The 23,631-nt window shown below is 43.8% G+C and overlaps 1 protein-coding gene across 4 annotated transcripts in view; it reads left to right on the top strand.

Moving 5' to 3' along the window:
• The window catches only part of col27a1b (collagen, type XXVII, alpha 1b), a 707,279-nt gene that overhangs the window by 187,897 nt on the left and 495,751 nt on the right, over positions 1-23,631 (top strand). For all 4 annotated transcript variants that reach the window (XM_087998238.1, XM_087998237.1, XM_087998236.1 and 1 more), the window contains one exon: positions 16,998-17,051. In XM_087998238.1, the coding sequence (XP_087854364.1) occupies positions 16,998-17,051 (54 nt within the window). The remainder of the gene's footprint in view (positions 1-16,997; positions 17,052-23,631) is intronic.

The following is a 23,631-nucleotide window of genomic DNA, read 5'->3' as shown; positions in this document are numbered from 1 at the left end:
CCAAGTAACTGCATCGTTTTAACTTGCCCAGGCTATTTTCAAATCCACATTTTATATTCTGACTCCCAAATGGCAGCATCTTTATACAGATCCTCCCTTCTCCTGTGTCTTTTTGATTATAGACATGCTCTGTGATGCATAAACCTACCATGCCACAATCATCTTCCCTCTGGGTCTTTTCCCAGTCACCTTAAATTTGTGCCACATTGATAGCTTACACTCCTGTCACTGGAAACTCCATGTCCACCAAGATGTTTTGCAACTTTTAAACATCAATTAAACCTCTTCTTAACCTTTTCTTGTCTAAGAGGAACAATCCCACATTATCTAGCTTCATCAAAAAGCTGCAGTTCCTTAGCATTCGAACTATCCTGGTCAGTCTGCTGTGAGGTAATGATACAATAGTCTAGGGCCAAGGATTGTACACATTACCCCAACTGGAAGTCCGCCAATAATTCATAAACATAGGGTCCTTGCTTGTGCTCTCTTTGCATCAATTTCTAAAGGAGAAAGTGAGGTCTGCAGATGCTAGAGATCAGAGCTGGAAATGTGTTGCTGGAAAAGCGCAGCAGGTCAGGCAGCATCCAGGGAACAGGAGAATCGACGTTTCGGGCATATGAAGGGCTTATGCCAGAAACGTCGATTCTCCTGTTCCCTGGATGCTGCCTGACCTGCTGCGCTTTTCCAGCAACACATTTCCAGCATCAATTTCTAAAGCCTAAGAATCTTTACACATGCACATACGTGCACACGCACATCCGCACACACACTCCCTCCCAAAGGTCTGGCGGCATCTGTAGAGAGATAGATCCTTCTCAAAACATTCACTTTGATTTCTCTTCACAGATGCTACCAGACTTGCTGAACTTTTCCAACAATTTCTGTCTTTTGTTTCTGATTTTCAGCATCTGCACTTCTTTCATTTTTATTCCATACCCTTTATTATTTGTCTGATAATGATTACAAACTTGTCTTGATTTCCCACTGTTCAGATCAGGGTACTGGAGGAGAAATGACATTGGGGTTCACGATCAGTCTCCTGATCTATTTGAATGCTAGCGTGGACTAAATGGGCTAAATGGCCTCCTCTTGTTCTTATTTCCTTTGTTTTTATATGTGTCATTGCTAGATAAGTGTGTGGCAACATTCTTAAAAAGAGCAAAATACTCTGGATGCTGGAAATCTGCAAGAAGCACAGAGTGCTGGAGAAACACAGCAGGTCTGGCAGCATCTGTGGAGAGAGAAGAACAGAGTTAATGTTTTGCATCCAGTAACACTACTTTAGAAATGAGAGGAGTTGAAAAATGTTCTTTTTATGTAGCAGATAGAGGAGGAGGAGCAAGCAGAACAGATTGCAAGGATGCTCAGAGCCAAGGAGGTTGTGAAGGGCAGTGAAGGAAGGATAGAGATGTAAAAAGGGTGAAATGAAGACATGAAAAGAAGAAAATGAGACCACTCTGCTGAGAGCAATGTCATCAAGATGTGATGTGTATTTGTATGTATGTGTGCATATTTCTGTGTGTATTTGTATGAATGAAAGAAAGAATTGACAAGGCAAGTGAAGCTCTGAAGTTTTGGAATTCAATATTGACTCCTAGAGGCTGTAAGGTGCCTAAGCAGAAAATGAGCCCACATTCCAATCCCTTTCTTTTCTGAAGAAAAATGACATCGGACTGAAAATATTAACTCTGTTTCCCTCTCCACAGATGTTGCCAGATCTGCTGAGTTTCCCTAGAAATTTGTATTTGTTTTTAAAAAGGGGCTGACTTTACCTATTTCCTATTGGAACCCTTTCTGGATTTGTTAACTTCTTTTGTCACTGAGTCACAGATTTTCAGTCTGGCTACACCATGCATTACATTTGTGTCAAAGTGCCAGGACGCACAGACCATTTCTTCAATATTCAATGTTATAATGAATATTGCATTAAAATAACTTGTGGTACATCAGTTATTTTCTCTGTTCAACCTCACGTGTCACTTTGGGTTTAAATATTACTCTGTTCTTCGGCTGTTCCAGTATTGGAAGAAAGTTCTGGCACTTCTGTACTCTTGTATTACTTTCCAGTTTTCCTTGGCATTTCATCCTCTCTTCAAAAAAACTGCTTCTGTATTATCTTGTACTCAATATTTACTGTCCCTTCATCCAACAAGCCTTTTCAAATATTTTTCTATTACTCAGCCTTTTAGTTTTCCTGTTGTTCAATTATAGAACATTTGTGTTTATTTTGGCCTCATTACATTCCCACATCATTTTCATGAAGAATGGTTATTTATCTCTGATGAATGTTCCAAACTGCAGCCTTGTCAGACCTGAACCTATTGGTAGTGTTGTCTCAGATAGAATTTGTCACACTTTAGCCACTATCTGGACCACTACCTCTGACCCACAAGCCTCAGGGTGGCCAAGTTACAACACTCCTGTCTCTGAGGAACAAAGTTTTAGTTTCAGACTTAGTGCAGCCTAATCTGGATAAATACTTTGTGGCAGTACAGAGGTATTTAACACAGGTATTATCTGCCAGATGAAATGCTAAGCAGAGGGATATGAATAGGAAAGGTTTGGAGGGATATGGGCTGGGTGCTGGCAGGTGGGACTAGATTGGGTTGGGATATCTGGTTGGCATGGATAGGTTGGACCGAAGGGTCTGTTTCCATGCTGTACATCTCTATGACTCTATTTATAGAGTCATACAGCAGGGAAACATATCTTTCGTTCCAAACTTGTGTGCGTTGACCGGACATCCTAATCTGACCTCGTCCCATTTGCCAGCATTTGGCCCATATCTCTCTGAATCCTTTCTATTCATGTACTCATCCAGATGCCTTTGAAATATTTTAACTGTACCTGCCTCCACCAGTTCCTCTGACAGCTCATTCCATACATGCACCACCCTCTGCGTGCAAAAGGTGCCCCTTGGGTCCCTTTTAAATCTTGCCCCTCTCACCCTAAACTTATGCCATCTAGTGTTGGACTCACCATCACAAGGAAAAGACTTTGTCTATTTACCCTATCCATGCCCCTCATGATTTTATAAACCTTGATAAGGTCACCCCTTGGGATTGCATTACACAACATCCTATTCTGCCACTCCCATGGGCAATGACTAGCTAAAGTAATATTGTTCTCCATAAGCTCCCTGAGCTGGATTAGTGATTAATGCTGCACATCTTTTCCCATAAATCCCCAATTTCCACCAAAATATTCAAGGAATTTCGAATCCACAGAGTTCAAAATAACCACAGAAGGACCACAAAATGCATTTACAGGCCTGCAAGACATTAGGTTGCCACTTCTGAATTATTTCTTTTTTTAACGTAACTGCAGAAGTTATGTTGTGGTAATATAATAGGTTTGTGGAAAATGTTGGCCTTTGCAGAAAATATAAAGTGGATTGAATGAAATGAAATAGATCTGATCTTCAAAACAAAAAATGTGAAACACATTATTGTTAATTTGCTTCACGCCCTGTACTCGTTTACCTAAACGAAGAATGAGCGGTTATGAGTAACTAAAATGCTTTATGTTCACGGGATGTGGACATCTCTGGTCAGGCTAATATTCATTGCCCATTCCTAATATCCCAAGAATGATGGCTTGATGGGCTATTTCAGAGGCCAGTTAGTTCTGTGTCAACTGCACTGTCGTGGGTTTGGAGTCACATTTAAGACAGGAGAAAGTGAGGACTGCAGATGCTGGAGATCAGAGCTGAAAAATGTGTTGCTGGAAAAGCACAGCAAGTCAGGCAGCATCCAAGGAGCAGGAGAATTGACGTTTTGGGCATAAGCCTTTCTTCAGGAATGAGGCTGGTGTGCCAAGCAGGCTAAGATAAAAGGTAGGGAGGAGAGACTTGGGGGAGGGGCGTTGGGAATGCGATAGGTGGAAGGAGGTTAAGGTGAGGGTGATAGGCCGGAGAGAGGGTGTGGGCGGAGAGGTCGGGAAGAAGATTGCAGGTCAAGAAGGCGGTGCTGAGTCCGAGGGTTGGGACTGAGATAAGGTGGGGGGAGGGGAAATGAGGAAGTGAGGGAGGAGGTGTGGGCGCAAGTTTTGCATTTCTTGCGGTTGCAGGGGAAGGTGCTGGGAGTGGAGGTTGAGTTGGTGGGGGGTGTGGACCTGACAAGGGAGTCGTGGAGGGAGTGGTCTTTCCAGAACGCTGATAGGGGAGGGGAGGGAAATATATCCTTGGTGGTGGGGTCTGTTTGGAAGTGGCGGAAATGACGAAGGGTGATACGATGTATTCGGAGGTTGGTGGGGTGGTAGGTGAGGACCAGTGGTGTTCTGTCCTGGTGGCGATTGGAGGGAGGGGGTTCAAGGGCGGAGGAGCGGGAAGTGGAGGAGATGCGGTGGAGAGCATCGTCAACCACGTCTGAGGGGAAATTGCGGTCTTTGAAGAAGGAGGCCATCTGGGTTGTTCGGTATAGGAATTGGTCCTCCTGGGAGCAGATGCGGCAGAGGCGAAGGAATTGGGAATATGGGATGGCGTTTTTACAGGGGGCAGGGTGGGAGGAGATGTAATCTAGGTAGCTGTGGGAGTCGGTCGGTTTATACTAAATGTCCGTGTTGAGTCACATTTAAGACAGACCAGGTGAGGACAAACAGATTCCCTTCCTTAAACGGCAGTGGTAATACACTGAGATCAAATTGTTGAAATCGGCAACCAGAGACTTTCAGAAATTTACAAAGGTTTTGTTATAGATCCATAAAATGTTGCAAACAACATAAAAATGTAAGAACTAGGAGCAGGAATAGGCCATCTGGCCTCTCGAGCCTGCTCTGCCATTCAATAAGATCATGGCTGATCTTATTGTGGACTCAGCTTCATGTACCCCCCCACTCACCAAAACCGTTAATTCCTTTACTGTTCAAAAATCTGTCTATCTCTCCCTTAATAACATTCAACGAGGTAGCCTCAACTGCTTCACTGAGCAGGGAATTCCACAGATTCACAACCCTCTGGGTGAAGAAGTTCCTCCTCAATCAGTTCTAAATCTGCTCCCTTTTATTTTGGTGCTGTGCCCCCTAGTTCTAGTTTAACCTGCCAGTGGAAACAATTGCCCGCTTCGATCTTATCTGTTCCCTTCATAATTTTATATGTTTCTATAAGATGCCCCCTCATTCTTTTAGATTCCAATGAGTATAGTCCCAGTCTACTCAATCTCTCCTCGTAAACCAACCCTCTCAAGTTCGGAATCAATCCAGTGAACCTCCTCTGCACCCCTACCAGCGCCAGTACATCCGTCCTCAAGTAAGGAGACCAAAACTGTACACAGTACTCCAGGTGTGGCCTCACCAGCATCCCATACAGATGCCGAATAACCTCCCTATTTTTAAATTCCATCTTTCTAGGAATGACGGACAATATTCCATTTGCCCTCTTAATTGCCTGCTGCACCTGCAAACTAACCCTCTGTGATTCTTGCACAAGGTCACCCAAGATACCTCTGCACAGTAGCATGCTGCAATTTTTAACCATTTAAATAATATTCTATTTAAATTATCCTTACCCTTCCTGACCCCTTATCTGTTCAGAAGCCAGCTCCCCTTCGGGAAAGAACTTAAAAATATATCCTATCAAATTAACCAATTACCCATTGAATCAAATTGCAATCAATTTGTAACAGTAATTAAAAACAAGAGAGGAAACAATGGTTGGAACTCTTTCCCCACAAACAGCAGTTGATGCAAGGTCAGTTGATTTTTGTTAAGCAAAGGTATTGAGGGAGATGAGCTAAAGACAGGTATATGGAGTCAGGCCACAGATCAGCCATGATCTCACTGAATGATGAAACAGGCTCGAGGGCCTGAATGGCCTGCTCCTTCCTCTGTTCCTAAGGGAGGTGACAAAATCAAAATGGAATCAGAGGGGGAGATGATGCACTCCAGCCCATGTGGTGCCCACTTCTCTCCAAAAGCTTCAAAGATATTGGGCAACACCTTTCTAAGTACATTTGGGCATGGACGTCGCTATGGGCAAGGGGCCGACGGTCAGGGTTTATGGCCTGTTGCTGGAAGATGTCAATGAGGGGTGACTTTAGCCAGGCCCAGGACCTTGCACGTGAGGAGTTAAAACTCAGCTTTTTAATTTATTTTAGAAAAACTACGATCACCAAATTGTCCAGTTAACTGACAAACATTGCTACCAGAGGCTGTGTGACAGAAACCAAATTCAAAAGGGTGGGAATTGGTGTTTGAAATCTTGGTGTTCCTGAATCATATTCATGGCCTAAACTTTAGGCACAGTTTACAAAATCTGTAGATGATACAAGAGGTTGTAATTGTGTGAAGGGTAGCGTGGAACTCAAAACGACATAGATGAGTTGATAGAATGGTTGGACAATGGATAAGGGAAATTTAAAGCAGAGAAGTTTGAATTCATTAATTTTGGGAGGAAGAACACATAAACCATACTGTAACAGAGGAAGCTGGGTGTATATGTGTATAAATTAATGAAGGTGGCTGAATAACAAGTCTCCTAGTAGGAGCCAAACCTGTATTTTATATCCTGATTTATTTCTTAGCAGTATTTAATATTGATTTAGTTTATACCAATATTGCATAGTGATTTATTTTATATCAGTATTTTAAAGTGATTTAATTTAGTGATTTATTTTACATCAATTTGGTTCAGTGATTTATTTTAGACCAGTATTATAATTATTTAGCTTATGCCAGCATTTTGTATTGCTTGAACATACCGTCCTCTCTTGTGTTCTCTTGTGTCCCTATTGATAAAACTTAGAAGATGCTGTATGCTTTAGTAATGGGAGTCATTACTTTTAAAATCAGCATGTTTTGATACATTTCTAGGTAGGTGGGACTTAAACCCTGAGGTGAGGACATTACCACTACACCACATGACCCTATAATTGAAGTGCAAGTTAACCCACATTTGGAGCACTGTTGTTCAACTCTGGTCTCCCTGCTGCAGGCAAATGTTGTGAAACTTGAAAAGATTTACAAGGATGTTGCCAGGGTTGGAGGGTTTGAGCTACATGGAGAGGCTGAATAGGCTGGGGCTGTTTTCCTGAACCGTAAGAGGCTGAGGGGTGACCTTATAAAGGTTTATAAAATCACGAGGAGCGTAGTTAGAGTGAATAGACAAGGTTTTTTCCTGGGATGTGGGAGTCCAAAACTAGAGGGCATAGGTTTCAGGTGAGAGGGGAAAGATTTAAAAGGGACCTAAGGGTCAACATTTTCACACAGAAGGTGGTGCGTGTATGGAATGAGCCTCCAGAGGAAGTGGTAGAGGCTGGTACAATTACAACCTTTAAAAGACGTCTGGATGGGTATATGAATAGGAAGGGTTTAGAGGGATATGGGCCAAATGCTGGCAATTGGGATATCTGAGATATCTGGTCTGCATGGACGAGTTGGTCCGAAGGGTATGTTTCCATGCTGTACATTTCTATTACTGTAAGTCTTTGATGTTTTTAACCCATCTGTTGTCTGGGGGGAGGCTGTCTGTTCTTTTAAATTGTCTCTTAAAATGCAAAGGAACAGTTTTAAATTTACGGGTGTACTCCTGAGCTACTTTAGAAATGTAGAAGATTTTGATATTTTTATCATTACACAGCAAAAGTCAGATATAAAACATTGCTGGAGGAGATAAAAAGAATCTCATCTGTTATTCTGTATCCTGGTTGAAAGAGTTTGTGTGCTTTATTTATGTGGGTGAATTTTTCCATGGAATTGAGAAGTCTTGATTTGCAGGAGTTGTTTGAGGTGGGACCTATTTGACTCAGAACCAATGTGTTGATTCATTCAGATTTTGAATTCCTGTCTCCACTGATCTGGGTTGGAACTGAGAATTAAAAGCTGTCTGAATAAGTGTGGTAACCAGTCACGTCCCCAAGGTGGTAATGGGGTTTTATTAATGGAGATTCACCAGGATGTTGCCTGGAATGGATGGTTTGAGTTACAAGGAGAAGCTGGATCGGCTGGGACTTTTTTCACTGGAGTGCAGGAAGTTGAGGGGTGACCTTATAGAAGTTTATAAAATCACAAGGGGCATAGATAGGGTGAATGGCAGGTGTCTTTTCCCTAGGATGGGTGATCTCAAGACTAGGGGGCATATTTTTAAGTTGGGAGGAGTAAGATTTATAAAAGACATGAGGGGCAAATCTTTTACACAGAGGGTGGTTCGTGTGTGAATGTCCAGAGGAAGTGATGGATGTGGGTACTGTAACAATGTTTAAACTAAGTGCAAGAATAGGAAATGTTTGGAGGAATATACACAGGCAGGTGGGATTAGTTTAGTTTGAGACTATGGTTGGCGTGGATTGGTTGGATTCAAGAGTCTGTTTCCGTGGTGTATGATTCAATGACGCTATAACCATGGCTCAGTCACCATTTTACTATCAAACTCCCTATAAATGTATGGGGAGAGATGAGAACCAACCATCAGAGGCAAATTAAAGCAGCGATTTTCAGAACCCGCAATCACATTTAATTCTTAGTTAGACCTTTCGGCAGAGCTGTATGGATGCTTGGTTTCTAAATTGGCATATTTGAAATGATGTGTCAGATCTGCTGAGGTCCTCCAGCATTCTGCGCTTGTTTCACCTGTCCAGTTCCACTGTATTTTGCCTTTATCAGAAAGCAGGTTCTGTCATCAAAAGTTATTCCAACGAGAATTCTTGTATCATTCTGTCAGCATTGTTGAGCCGAGGAGTCTAGTTAGTTAGCTTTCTCTTTTCAGATAGACCCATTGTCTTGTGTCAGTCAAGGCTTTTAAATAAAGCCGTACCACCTGTAACATTTCAATTAAGAAAAGGAAATCAGGATATTATGGTAATTCTTGGGAAAGTGGTCACGTTGCCAGGCAACGCTTTGCAATATGAAAAGACTTCCTCAGCAACTTTTGGTGGCTAACTGTTTGCCCAAAAAGAAGAAACAGTTAAATTTGTGATCGGGGCATATTGCTCCAACATGTCAGCGTACTTCAAAATGGAGGTCCAGTCTATGCATTTCCAAGTTGGTATTTCCTTACTCTGGGGCTCGGTTGGCTTGGGTGGCTGGCTTTGTGACACAGAGTGACATTAACAGACCAGGTTCAGTTCCTGCTTTGGCTGAGGTCACTATTAAGGTCTCATTTCCCACTGCCTCTTCTGGGATATGGTGACCCTCAGGTTAAACCACCTCCAGTCGCCACTCTCCAATGAAGGAGTGGAGCTACAGTCACTTTGAGTTTTTCTTGCTTCACCAGGAAGTTCATTTACTGTTTCTTTTTAAAATTGTCACTTCTCAAATCCATGCAACTTCTGAGTGGCAACTTAAAAAGTTATACAAACAGAAACTGTTGAAGAAACTCAACAGGTCCGTGGAGAGAGAAACAGAGTTAGTGTTTTGGATCCAGTGACCTTCGTCAGAACTCTGAGTTTGTTGACTTAAACATTCTGTCAAGTTGTCAAAAATTTTCAAAATGTTGAGTTCCTGAGAATTTCTAAAAGATATTTTGTGAGATGTGAACATCTCTGTCTGGGCTAATGTTTGCTACCCTCCCTAACAGGAAAATGGGTAGTGAGCTATCTTCCTGATCCACTGCAGCTTAACAGGGCAAGGGGTTAGGTACAGCCACAATGCTGTTTGGGAGGGAGTTCCAGGAATTTGACCCAGTGGCAGGAAAGGAACAGAGATAAGATTCCAAATCAGGATTGTGAATGATCTGGAGGGGGAACATTCAGATTGAGGGGGTGTTCCCGTACCATCTGCTTCTCAATTTGGTGCAAGTAGATCTGGGATCTCCACATCTCTAAACTTTGAGATTTTGGATTTTCTCACCCTCTGCTATAAATATCCACTTGATGACCGAATGCCCATGAGGTAACTGGAAATACAGGAACCATGGATAGTATAGGCCCATAGCACAGGGAGCTCTTGTGATGCAGTGGCAGTGTCCCTACTGTAGATTAGAAGGTCTGGGTTCAAGCCCAATTAGTTCCAGTGGTGAGTAATAACAGTTTTGGAATAATTTGACTCAAAAACAACTAAATCCACAGAGCAGGACTGCATTGATTCAGGTTATGTAGAATTAGATTCATAGAATTTTACAGTACAGAAGGAGGCCATTTGACCCATCATATCTGTACCAGTTCCTGAAAGAGCTTCTCAGCTAGTCACACTCTCCAGCCCTATCTCTAAATTGATCAGTTTTCAAATATATATCCAGCTCTCTTTTGAAACCTTCCATGGAATCTGCCTCCCAACACTCTCCCAGGCAACGCATTCTAAATCCTAATAACTCTCCGAGTAAAGAAGTGTCTCCTCATCTCACTCTTAACTCTCTTGCAGGCAATGTTAAAATTGAGACTCCTAGTTATTGAACCGCCAACTGGTGGAAACAGAATATTGCTTTTTACTGTAAAAATTATTCATAATTTTGATCACCTCAATAAGGTCACCTCTTAATATTCTCTGCTCCAAGGAGAATAAGTTCAATTTCTCTCATCTTTTCTTATATTTAAAATCCTTAATTTGAAAATTACCTTGATCTAGCTGCAGGAATGGCTCAGAAAAGACATACACAATCAAACAAGCAACAGTTATCAGGAGACTGTCTGGTTCGAATCCTTTGTTTGTTTGAAATAACTGCCCTCTGAGTTAAGGTGCCCTGAATTATATCACACTTAAACTTTAGCCCTTAGCCACAGAAGGTCAAACAAACTGACTCGGGCTGTAACTCTGGTTGCTATCCAGTAACTTCCTCCTCGGAACAGACACTTAGAACACAGGAACAATTTTAACTTTAGTCTTCCCGATTGCAGCTGTAGTTGAAGAAACACTCGCATTTTTATCGCTGTGATGAGAATCATCACCTTGAGAAGAGACATAGCAAAGGTAGAAATTAACATAATTTAATGTGCTTTGACACTACATCAAAGCTTGATGTAGTTCAACATGAAAGGAAATCTGAAGGAAATGGAGATACATTGTACGCATTGTAAACTTGTAAAATATTAATTTTCAAATGAATACCATGTATGATATTTTGCAGCTGCTCCCATTGTACATAGATGATTAAAAGCTTTGCATCTAGAGTGTAGCTGTAGTCTTACACCGTTCAAAGGCATCTGGAAACGGGCTGTCTGAGGAGTCCCAGCTTGAATGTGTCATGTTACCCCAGGACAATTGGTTCAATCAATTATTTGTTTTGTTTCGGAATCAAATGCCCAAACGTGAACAAGTGAAAGTAATAATGAGTAACTTTGGAAAGCAGCACCAGCTACAATAGAATCATCAGCAATATCTGATAGCTACTTGAAGTAATAAATGCAACATTGCCCCAGGGCACTTCACAGGAGTATTATTTGTCACTACACCATGTTGGGAGGTATAGAATCGTAGAGGCATGGAGATGTACAGCACAAAAACAAACCCTTCAGTCCAAATCATCCATACCGACCAGATATCCTAAATGAATCTAGTCCCATTTGCCAGCACATTGCCCATATCCCTTTAAACCCTTCCTATTCATATACCCATCCAGATGCCTTTTAAATGTTGTAATTGTACCAACCTCCTCCACTTCCCCGGCAGCTCATTCCATACACACACCACCCTCTGTGTGAAAAAGTTGGAAGTCACACGACACCAGGTCCAACAGGTTTATTTGAAATCACTGCTCCTTCATCAGGTGGTGACTTTGTCCACCCCAGTCCAAACCAGCACCTCCACATCATGAAAAATTTGCCCCATAAGTCCCTTTTAAATCTTTCCCCTCTCACCTTAAACCAATGCCCTCTGATTTATTACCTTGTCTATTTACCCATCTATGCCCTTTATGATTTTATAAACCTCTGTAAGGTCACCGCTCAGCCTTCTAAGCTCCAAGGAAAACAGTCCCAGCATATTCAGCCTCTCCATCAGGTGATTGTCTATGTGGAATTTGCACATTCTCCCCATGTCTGTGTGGGTTTGCTCCACGTGCTCCAGTTTCTTCCCATAATCCAAAGATGTGCAGGTTAGGTATGTTAGACATGCTAAATTGCACACAGTGTCCAGTGTAGTCTACGTGGGTTACAGGGATTGGGCGGTTAGGTGGGTCTGGGCAGGATGTTCTTCGGAGGGTCAGTGCAGACTCGATGGGCTGAATGGCCTTCATCTGCATTGTAGGGATTCTCTGAAAGAAGGCGGAGAGGAGATTTATTGAGTTTCTCAAAATCATGATGGGTCCGGACAGAATAGATTAGGAAGAAACTATTCCCGTTGTTGGAAGAGTTAAGAAGGAGAGTGCAGATGTTCAAAGTCACTGGCACACACAGTGGGATTGATGTTTCCCACAGCAAGTGGTGAATGTAAGTGCTGCATGAGAGGCCGGTGGAGACAGGTTTGATTGAAACACTCCAAAGCAAAGGAGACTGTTAGGTAAAAAAGGAACAAAGTGCAGGGTTACAGAGAGAAGGCAGGAATCTCATGTGTGCTGGTGAGTTACAGATCGTTGAGATGAAGTTACTGTGGCAACATGCATGTTGCAGTCTACAGCACTGGATAGTGATAGTAGAGGCTCTAGGCTTTCTTCGATTACGTGATTATCTTCTGCTGCTGCCATAGCAAGGCTCTTCAGGTGAATGCACAACCTGTTTGGCCACATTCTCAACATGCCTCCATTGACCGTCAAGGCTGGGACTTGAGTTTCCAGCTAAGAGGCAGGGACACTACACACAACAGGACATGGGTCCTTGTGTCTCTCTGGAGAGACGAGGGGTAAGAAAAATCAGGGCTGTGGAATTGCATCAGGATTGCAGGCTCTCGCCACAATCAGCAAGGTCAGTGACCAGCAGGACATGGAAAAGCTGAAGGAACTGGACAGGAACAGTAATGACTGGGCAATAAAAGATGTGTAACAGTTAAGCAAGGAGTAAAATGCCACAAATATAATTCCAAACTGAAGTGTACACGGGAAGTGCTGTCTTGCACAGACCCAGAGAGTATAAGGTGGCCATTCAGCCTATCGCTTTGTGCCAGTTCTCTGCATGAGCAAGTCACTTTGAGTCTTTTCCTTCCTTCTCTCTGTAAAATCCTGCACTTTGTTCCTTTCCACCTCCCCGTCCAATTCTCTTTGGAAAGTTTCAATCAAACTTACCTCCACCTCCATGACTTCCTGACTCCTGGTCAGGAGCCCAAAGTCGGGTGAATTGCTGGTTTCGTGAAAAGCCAAAGTGTGATTTGTTTGTTCTCTGACAGGTGGGGCAGTGAAAGTGAAAGTCATGGCCAACACTCCCAGAAGGAGTTTGGAGGCGAGCTGGAAGAAAGACTGGTCTTTCTTACTTGGCATTTAATCAAAGTTCTCTAACCCTGTATACTACGCTCTTGGCAAGCTATCGTTTTGAGTCTAGCTGACTCTTCATTAGAGCTTAGCTTGCTCTCTCTCCACAAATGCTGCCTGAGCCGCTGTGATCTCCAGCATTTTTTGTTTTCAGTTCAGGTTCCAGCATCTGCAGTAATTTGTTCCTACTATACTCTTGAGTTTGAAGCTCAGTATTAAATTCTATAACAATTGTCCATGATTTTCCTTAATCTTTCATGGGATATTGGGACCAGCATATGTTCCTCACCCCCAATTGCCCTTGAACTGAGTGGCTTACTTGGTCATGTCAGAGAGCATCTGAGTCAACCACATTGTTGTGGAACTGGAGTCACACGTAGAACCGCCCCCATTACCAATCTGAGAAGCATTATTGAACCAATTGCCTGTGCTTACATGCTCACCTTTAGCCTAGTTTTGTTTTAAAGTTAATTGAATTCAAATTCCACCAGTTACCAAGGTGAGATTTGACCTGGTGTCACCAAAGCATGAACTTGAGCTTCAGGCTTCCTACTTCAGTGATATCACAAATACTGTATTGTCTTCTCCATATTGTATATAAAGCTGATAGAAGGCTCTTTCCCCGAGCTAATGTAACCCATTTATGGAATAGAAGTGGCTACAAGAACAGGTTAGAGGCTAGAAATACTGCAACAAATAATTTATCTCCTGTCTTCCTAAAGCCTGAGGAGAAAATGAGGTCTGCAGATGCTGGAGATCAGAGCTGAAAATGTGTTGCTGGAAAAGCGCAGCAGGTCAGGCAGCATCCAGGGAACAGGAGAATCGACGTTTCGGGCATAAGCCCTTCCTGAAGAAGGGCTTATGCCCGAAACGTCGATTCTCCTGTTCCCTGGATGCTGCCTGACCTGCTGCGCTTTTCCAGCAACACATTTTCAGCTTCCTAAAGCCTGACCACCATGTACAAGGCACAAGTCAGGGGTGTGATGGAATACTGCCCACCTGCCTGGATGGGGGAAGCTCCAACAACACTCAAGAAGCTTGACACCATCCAGGACAAGGCAGACTGCTTGATTGGCACCACATCCACAAGCATCCACTCCGTCTGCCACTAATGCTCAGTAGCAGCATTGTGTACTGTTTACAAGATGCACAGCAGAAATTCACCAAAGATCCTCAGAAAGCACCACCCAAACCCACCACCACTTCTGTCTAGAAGGATAAGGGCAGCAGATACTTGGGAATACCAACCTCTGCAAGTTCCCTTCCAAACCCCTCGTCATCCTGACTAGGAAATATATCGCTGTTTCTTCAGTGTCACTGGGTCAAAATCCTGGAATTCTCTCCCTAAGGGCATTGTGGTCAACCTACAGCAGGTGGACTGAGCAGTTCAAGAAGGCAGCTCCCTGCTACCTTCTCAAGGGACAACCAGGGACGGGCAATAACTGTCAACCCAGCCAGCCTACATCCGACGAAATATAGATAAATTTAAAAAAAGCTAAGTCATATAATTTTCCTTGTATAATAAACTTGTGTCTTTTGTGGTTATTGTCCTTAAATTGGAGTGACTTTGTCTTAGTTTGATATCAACTGTAATTGTGAGCCATTTGCATTAAACTTCCAAATATGAACCTTTAATATATAATACAATTAATGAGGGCCCTATCTCTGATCCCTGGTCATTTAACTTTTGTTACAAATGTACAAAGTTTCTACCATTTGGCCAACTCGTTTAACTCCGGATTTTTCTTGATTCCCAAAACCTCAAACTTAAGTTGGCAGTACTTTATGCAGAATGCCATCATATGTTTTCAAAAATCAAGTTAAAAGTTTTTCCTAAAAAAAGTCATGAAGCTCGTTCAAACAGAATCCTGTTTTTCTGATTATATATTGACTGCTGTTCAGTGAGTTAATCCTGTAGGAAATGCTCAAGTCTACTTTTGAAATTTGATTTCATGGCATCATTCAATATTGATGGGATTTATCAAAGATCTGTGCACATGCGCACACAGGTCTTTCTGTTCCTGTATCCTGTTTAAACCATTTCATTTACATTTTCTTTCCTCATTCTTCCTTCCAAATTGTATGATTTGACATTGTGCTGATTGAATGCACAGCAGATAATATTTCAATCATTTCACCTACCTAAAATCTGTTGCTATCCTCCTCACTGCTTACTACAGTTCTGAAATTGTTCCCTGTATAGCCAAGTCTGCTAACAAATCTCAAAATGCCTTAAGAGCTAATCCTATGGTCACATTTACCTGTGTCTTTAACTGTACTTGTAATCTGCTGCAGTGTTAAGCTACCAAGATCTTTCCATTGTGCCTTAATAAGTGGGTGGCACAGTGGTTAGCACTGCTGCCTCACAGCGCCAGAGACCCGGGTTCAATTCCCGCCTCAGGCGACTGACTGTGTGGAGTTTGCACGTTCTCCCAATGTCTGCGCGGGTTTCCTCCGGGAGCTCCGGTTTCCTCCCACAGTCCAAAGATGTGCAGGGTCAGGTGAATTGGCCATACTAAATTGCCCGTAGTGTTAGGTAAGGGGTAAATGTAGGGGTATGGGTGGGTTTCGCTTCGGCGGGTCGGTGTGGACTTGTTGGGCCGAAGGGCCTGTTTCCACACTGTAAATCTAATCTAAGTGATCTTTTTAATTTGATGTACCTGGTCTTGGATCCTTTGTAATCTGTAACATTGACAAGTGAAAAAGTAACATTGGCAAGTGAAAATGTAACATTGGCAAGTGAATGACTCACTTCCCAATTTCCCAGGGCCTGAAGAAGGGCTTATGCCCGAAACGTCGATTCTCCTGTTCCTTGGATGCTGCCTGACCTACTGCGCTTTTCCAGCAACACATTTTCAGCTCTGATCTCCAGCATCTGCAGTCCTCACTTTCTCCTGCTGTAAAACATCTACCAGGCACAAGTCAGGATGGATCATTAAAATAAAACAAAGACCTGCAGATGCTGGAGAGCTGAAATAGAAACAGAAATTGCTGGGGAAACTCAGCAGGTCTGAGGAGGGAGAAACAGTTAACTTTTCGAGTCCAGCGACTGGTTCTGAAGAACTACATAGTCACTTGGGTGTAATGAGAGATCATACAGGAAGCTCTAGCCTAATTTATCAGAATAAAGTCTGTGAGGCAAGGACTTTGATATTGTTTATCAGGAATGGCGTCAGAGCATTGGTACAGTGCAGGGTAGGCCATTCATCCCATCATGTCTGCACCAGAATAGATTCATTAATTGAATTTAAATTCCACCATGGTGAGATTTAAATCAAGGTCATTAAGAGTATTAGCCTGCGCTCCTAGATTTGGAGTGCAGTGACATTATGATTGTACCATTGCTAGGTACAGTTCCCATGAAGAATTCACAATTGATTTCCGCCAAAGTGTAGTGCCCAAGACTCTTTTACAGCTAAACCTGTTTAGAACCAATCAGCAATGGTGAGTTGCAAAAAGAAAGTAGCTTGATCATCACTGTAGCTTCTAAATCTAGTTCGTCAGCGTGGAGATTACTGGGTCACAATGAATAGCCTCATTAATAGGTGACCTTGTCAAGTTTGTATTGTTTGCCTGAAAATTTCTAATGCTCTCCTGGAAAATCGAACTGATGTTCTGGCAAATAACCCATAAACTCTGTCAACTCAAGCAGGATTAGTCACTAATTGCTAAATTGTGAGATAGAATAATGACTGTATCACATTTCTAATAAATGTTAACTGTTTCTCTACAGGGTCCCCCAGGACCTCCAGGGTTACCAGGTTCACCTGGAAAACGAGGACCCCGGGTAAGTGCCTGGAAGGTTTTGTTCTTACATTTCACTCATTGAACGTATTGGCTTGGGTACTAAACTCAACCAAGAGCCAGAAACAGTGGGCACAGCTCTTTAGCGTCAGTATCGGTATTGATTAGCAGCCTGTGTATTGTCACTTCATTAAAATAAGTCGATCACCCTTAATTTAATCCCAAATCCATCTTGATATTCACTGTTAACCTGGTAAACATTTGCCCAGTTAAGAACATAGCAGGAACCCGTTTATCTTCCACAACTGGAGGGTTTGAGCTATAGAGAGAGGATGAATAGGCTGGGGCTATTTTCCAGCATATGAGGCTGAGGGGTGACCTTATAGAGGTTTATAAATTTGAGGGGCATGGTCAGGGTAAATAGCCAAGATCTTTTTCCCAGGGTAAGAAAGTCCAAAACTAGAAGGCATAGATTTAAGGTGAGAGGCAAAGGATTTAAAAGGGACCAAAGGGGCAACGTTTTCACAGAGGGCGGTGTAAGAAGGGTTATACCTGAAACGTTGACTTCTCTACCTTCTGATGCTGCCTGGCTTGCTGTGTTCTTTGAGCCTCCTGCCTGTCTATTTTGGATTCCAGCATTGCAGTTCTTTTGTCTCTAACTATGTGTGTATGGAATGAGCTGCCAGAGGAAGTGATTGAGGCTGGTACAATACAACATTTAAAAGGCATCTGGATGGTTATATGAATAGGAAGGGTTTACAGGGATATGGGCCACATTCTGGCAAATGGGACTAGATTAATTTAGGATATCCTGTTGGTGTGGACGAGTTGGGCTGAAGGGTCTGTTTCCGTGCTGTACAGCTCTATGACAGTTTATTCACAAACCATAGACTGCTCAATCCTTCCGCAGATCAGCACTTTTTCTAGTGGAAACCAGATATTTTATAATCCCACCACTCACAATCCAATCACTGAATTAACCTAAAACTTAAGTAACCACCAAGGCAAACCAGCGGCAGTGTAACAATAAAGAGGCACAGGATACTGACAACATTCCAGCAATAGTACTGAAGACTTGTGCCCCAGAACTTGCTGCTCCCCTAGCCAAGCTCTTCCAATACAGTTACAGCACTGGCATCTACTCGACAATGTGGAAAATTGCCCAGGTATGTCCTGTACACAAAAAGCAATTCAAATTTAACCCGACCAATTACCATATAAAATCAAAAGAACCGCAAATGCTGCAAATCAGAAAGAAAAACAGAAGTTGCTGGAAAAGCTTCAGCAACCATGAAGAGAAAGCAGAGTTAATGTTTTGGGTCCGGTTCTGAGGAAGGATGTTGTCGAGGTCTTGTTGTGTTTGAACACAGACTGCTTCAGTGTCTGAGGAGTTGCGAATGGTGCTGAACATTGTGCAATCATCCCCATTTCTGACCTTGTGATGGAAGGAAGGTCATTGATGAAGCAGCTGAAGATGGTTGGACCTAGGACACTACTCTGAGGTACTCCTGCAGAGATGTCCTGGAGCTGAGATGACTGACCCTCCACAAGCACAACCATCTTCCTATGTGTCAGGTATGATTCCACCCAGAGGAGAGTTTGCCCCCTGATACCCATTGATTTCAGTTTCTCCAAAGGCTGTTTGGCTTGGGCTGACAAGTGGCAAGTAACATTCAAAAGCCCGGCCATACTATCTCCAGTTTCTAGATGAAGGGCTGATGCCCTGCTCCTCGAATGATGCCTGACCAGCTGTGCGTTTCCAGCACCACACACTTCGACTCTGACCTCCAGCATCTGCAGTCCTCACCTTCTACTATCTCCAATAAGAGACAATCTAACTGCTGTGCCCTGATTTCCATTGGTGTTACAGGCAGTAAATACTGCTACCGATGCTAATATCCTACAAGTGAATAACAGAAAAGGGCAGGGAAACAAGAGAGGGAACTAAGTCAAATTAATGCACTCCAGCCCAAGTGGTGCCCAACTCTCTCAAAAGGTATTGATGAGGGGACTCACTTTTTAAAAAAATATTCTTTATCAACCTGCTCAGTGATGTTATCATATAACTTCTAAGCAGGTGGGAGTCAAACCCAGAACTCAGTTATTTTTTAAATATCCAGAAGTTCTATCACGTACACCTGAATGGTTTTTCCTTCCACCAAATCATCCGTGGTATTAGAACATAGAACATAGAAGAATACAGCGCAGTACAGGCCCTTTGGCCCTCGATGTTGCGCCGATCCAAGCCCACCTAACCTATACTAACCCACTATCCTCCATATACCTATCCAATGCCCGCTTAAATGCCCATAAAGAGGGAGAGTCCACCACTGCTACTGGCAGGGCATTCCATGAACTTACGACTCGCTGAGTGAAGAACCTACCCCTAACTTCAGTCCTATATCTACCCCCCCTTAATTTAAAGCTATGCCCCCTTGTAATACCCGACTCCATACGCGGGAAAAGGTTCACACTGTCAACCCTATCTAACCCCCTAATCATCTTGTACACCTCAATCAAGTCACCCCTAAACCTTCTTTTCTCTAATGAAAACAGCCCCAAGTGTCTCAGTCTTTCCTCATACGATCTTCCTTCCATACCAGGCAACATCCTGGTAAACCTCCTCTGCACCCGTTCCAGTGCCTCCACATCCTTCCTATAGAATGGCGACCAAAACTGCACACAATATTCCAGATGCGGCCGCACCAGAGTCTTATACAACTGCATCATGACCTCAGGACTCCGGAACTCAATTCCTCTACCAATAAAAGCCAGTACGCCATATGCCTTCCTCACCGCACTATTTACCTGGGTGGCAACTTTCAGAGATCTGTGTACATGGACACCAAGATCCCTCTGCTCATCCACACTACCAAGTATCCGACCATTAGCCCAGTACCCCATCTTTTTGTTATTCTTCCCAAAGTGAATCACCTCACACTTAGATTTAGATTTTAGATTTAGATTACATTACAGTGTGGAAACAGGCCCTTCGGCCCAACAAGTCCACACCGACCCGCCGAAGCGCAACCCACCCATACCCCTAACCTAACACTATGGGCAATTTAGTATGGCCAATTCACCTGACCTGCACATCTTTGGACTACATTGAATTCCATTTGCCACCTTTCTGCCCAGCTCTGCAGCTTCTCTATATCCTGCTGTAACCTGCCACATCCTTCCTCACTGTCAACAACTCCTCCGACTTTCGTATCATCCGCAAACTTGCTCACCCAACCTTCTAACCCCTCTTCCAGGTCATTTATAAAAATGACAAACAGCAATGGTCCCAAAACAGATCCTTGCGGAACACCGCTAGTGACGGCACTCCATGAAGAAACTTTGCCATCAACTACTACCCTCTGTCTTCTTCCATCCAGCCAATTCCTAATCCAAACCTCCAACTCACCCTCAATGCCATATCTCCGTATTTTCTGCAGTAGCCTACCATGGGGAACCTTATCAAACGCCTTACTAAAATCCATATATACCACATCTACCGTTTTCCCCTCATCAACCTCCTTCGTCACCTTTTCAAAGAATTCAATAAGGTTTGTGAGGCACAACCTGCCCTTCACAAAACCATGCTGACTATCCTTGATCACATTATTCCTATCCAGATGTGCATAAATCCTATCCCTTACAATTCTCTCTAAGACTTTGCCCACAACAGAAGTGAGACTCACCGGCCTATAGTTACTAGGGTTATCCCTACTCCCCTTTTTGAACAAGGGAACCACATTTGCTATCCTCCAGTCTTCTGGCACTACTCCAGTAGACAAAGAGGACATAAAAATCAAGGCCAATGGCTCTGCAATCTCCTCCCTTGCTTCCCAGAGAATCCTAGGATAAATGCCATCAGGCCCAGGGGACTTATCTATTTTCACCTTTTCCAGGATTTCCAACACCTCTTCTCTACATACCTCAAAGCCATCCATTCTACTTATTTGTGACTCAGTATTCACATCGACGACAATGCCCTGTTCCTGAGTAAATACTGAAGAAAAGTATTCATTCAGTGTCTCCCCAATCTCTTCCGCCTCCACACGCAACTTCCCACTACTATCCTTGACTGGACCTATTCCTACCCTAGTCATTCTTTTATTCCTAACATACCTATAGAAAGCCTTAGGGTTTTCCCTAATCCTACCAACTAAGGACCTTTCATGTCCCCTCCTTGCTGCTCTTAGCTCTCTCTTCAGGTCCTTCCTGGCTACCCTATAACTCTCAATCGCCCCAATTGAACCTTCACGTCTCATCTTGAGATAGGCCGCCCTCTTCCATTTAACAAGGGATTCCAATTTCTTATTAAACCACGGCTCCCTCGCACGACCCTTTCCTCCCTGCCTGACAGGTACACAATTATCAAGGACACTCAATAGTTGCTCCTTGAACAAGCTCCACATATCATGTACACTCTTGCCTTGGAGTCTACTTTTCCAAGCCACACATCCTAAGTCATGCCTCACCGCATCATAATTTCCCTGACCCCAGCTATAACTCTTGCCCTGTAGTACACACTTATCCCTCTCCATCACGAGAGTAAAAATCACCGAATTATGGTCACTATCCCCAAAGTGCTCACCTACCTCTAATTCTAACACCTGGCCTGGTTCGTTACCCAGAACCAAATCCAGTTTGGCCTCACCTCTTGTTGGCCTGTCTACATATTGTGTCAGGAAACTCTCCTGCACACATTGAACAAACACTGACCCATCTAACGAACTTGAGCTATAGCTTTCCCAATCAATATCAGGAAAGTTAAAGTCCCCCATAACAACCACCCTATTACTGTCACTCATCTCCTGAATCACCTTCCCTATCCTTTCTTCAATGATTCTAGGACTATTAGGAGGCCTGTAAAAGACTCCTAACAGGGTGACCTCACCTTTCCTATTCCTAACCTCAGCCCAAACTACCTCAGATGGCAAGTCCTCATCCATCGTCCTTTCCACCACTGTAATACTATCTTTGACAAGCAATGCCACACCTCCCCCTCTTTTACCCCCACCTCTGACCCTACTAAAACATTTAAATCCTGGAACCTGCAACAGCCAATCCTGTCCCTGTTCTAGCCATGTCTCCGTAATAGCCACAACATCGAAGTCCCAGGTACCAACCCACGCTGCAAGTTCACCTACCTTATTTCGTATACTTCTTGCATTGAAGTATACACACTTCAAGCCACTTTCCTGTTTACAGACACCCTCCTTGGAAATTGATGCCATGTTCCTAACCTCCCTACACTCCAGGCCCTGCACCCTGAAGCTACAATCTGGGTTCCCATGCCCCTGCAGAGTTAGTTTAAACCCCCCCCAAGAGCACTAGCAAACCTCCCCCCAAGGATACTGGTGCCCCTCAGGTTCAGGTGTAGACCATCCTGTTTATAGAGGTCCCACCGTCCCCAGAAAGAACCCCAGTTATCCAAAAACCGGAATCCCTCCCTCCTGCACCATCCCTGTAGCCACGCATTTAAGTGTTCTCTTTCCCTATTCCTCGAATCTCTATCACGTGGCACGGGTAACAAACCAGAGACAACAACTCTGTTCGTTCTAACTCTGAGCTTCCAACCTAGCTCCCTGAAAGCCTGTCTAACATCCTCGGCACTTCTCCTACCTATGTCGTTGGTGCCAATATGGACCACGACTTCGGGCTGCTCCCCTCCCCCTCCAGGACCCGGAAAACACGATCAGAGACATCACGTACCCTTGCACCTGGGAGGCAACATACCAAACGTGAGTCTCTCTCGTTCCCACAAAACCGCCTATCTGTGCCCCGAACTATCGAGCCCCCAATTACTACTGCTCTGCTCTTCTTCACCCTTCCCTTCTGAGTAACGGGGACAGGCTCCGTGCCAGAGACCTGAGCCCTGTTACTTACCCCTGGTAAGTCATCCCCCCCACAAGTATCCAAAACGGTATACTTATTCTTGAGGGGAACGGCCGCAGGGGGTCCCTGCACTGGCTGCATCCTCCCAGTCCCCCTCACTGTCACCCATCTATCTGCCATCTTTGGAGTTACTACTTCCCTATAACTCTGATCTATGACCCCCTCTGCCTCCCGAATGATCCGAAGTTCATCCAACTCCAGCTCCAGTTCCCTAACACGGTCTTGGAGGAGCTGGAGATGGGTGCACTTCCTGCAAGTGTAATCGGCAGGGACGTCGATGGCATCCCTCACCTCATACATGTTGCAGGAGGAACATTGCACTGCCTTCACTGCCATCCCTCTAAAGCTAACTTTTACTTAAAAAAAAACTGGGTCTAAAGAATACAACAAGCAAAATTCAGCACTTACCTACTTACCAAAACAGGTGTTATTATTAGGTTAGAAGAGGAGGGCGGGTGGGAGGCACTACCCGTGTAGTGCCTCGGGTTCCTCTCCTTCGCGCTTTTAAAGGGGGAAAAAAAACCTACCCAGGTAAGCTTACACTAACTGCTTCCGGGTCTCGGCTGCCCCTCTGGTCGTCGTCACTTCCCCCTGGTGCTCCCGCTCTTTCTGTGAAGAGAGAGTGAAAGAGAAAAAAAACACCGCTGCCCGCTACCGGTAAGCACTTTTAAAACCAAACGGTCTTACCTTCGCTGCTGCTCGCACTGGAAATGACCGACCGCTTCGGTCGGTCA

The sequence above is a fragment of the Chiloscyllium plagiosum genome, unplaced genomic scaffold (genome assembly GCF_037043375.1).
Source record: "Chiloscyllium plagiosum isolate Xiang-an unplaced genomic scaffold, Cpla_swu_hap1 HiC_scaffold_21, whole genome shotgun sequence".
Taxonomy (NCBI): Eukaryota; Metazoa; Chordata; class Chondrichthyes; order Orectolobiformes; family Hemiscylliidae; genus Chiloscyllium; species Chiloscyllium plagiosum.
Note: the sequence above shows the minus strand (reverse complement) of the source record. Positions and strands in the feature narration are given on the sequence as shown.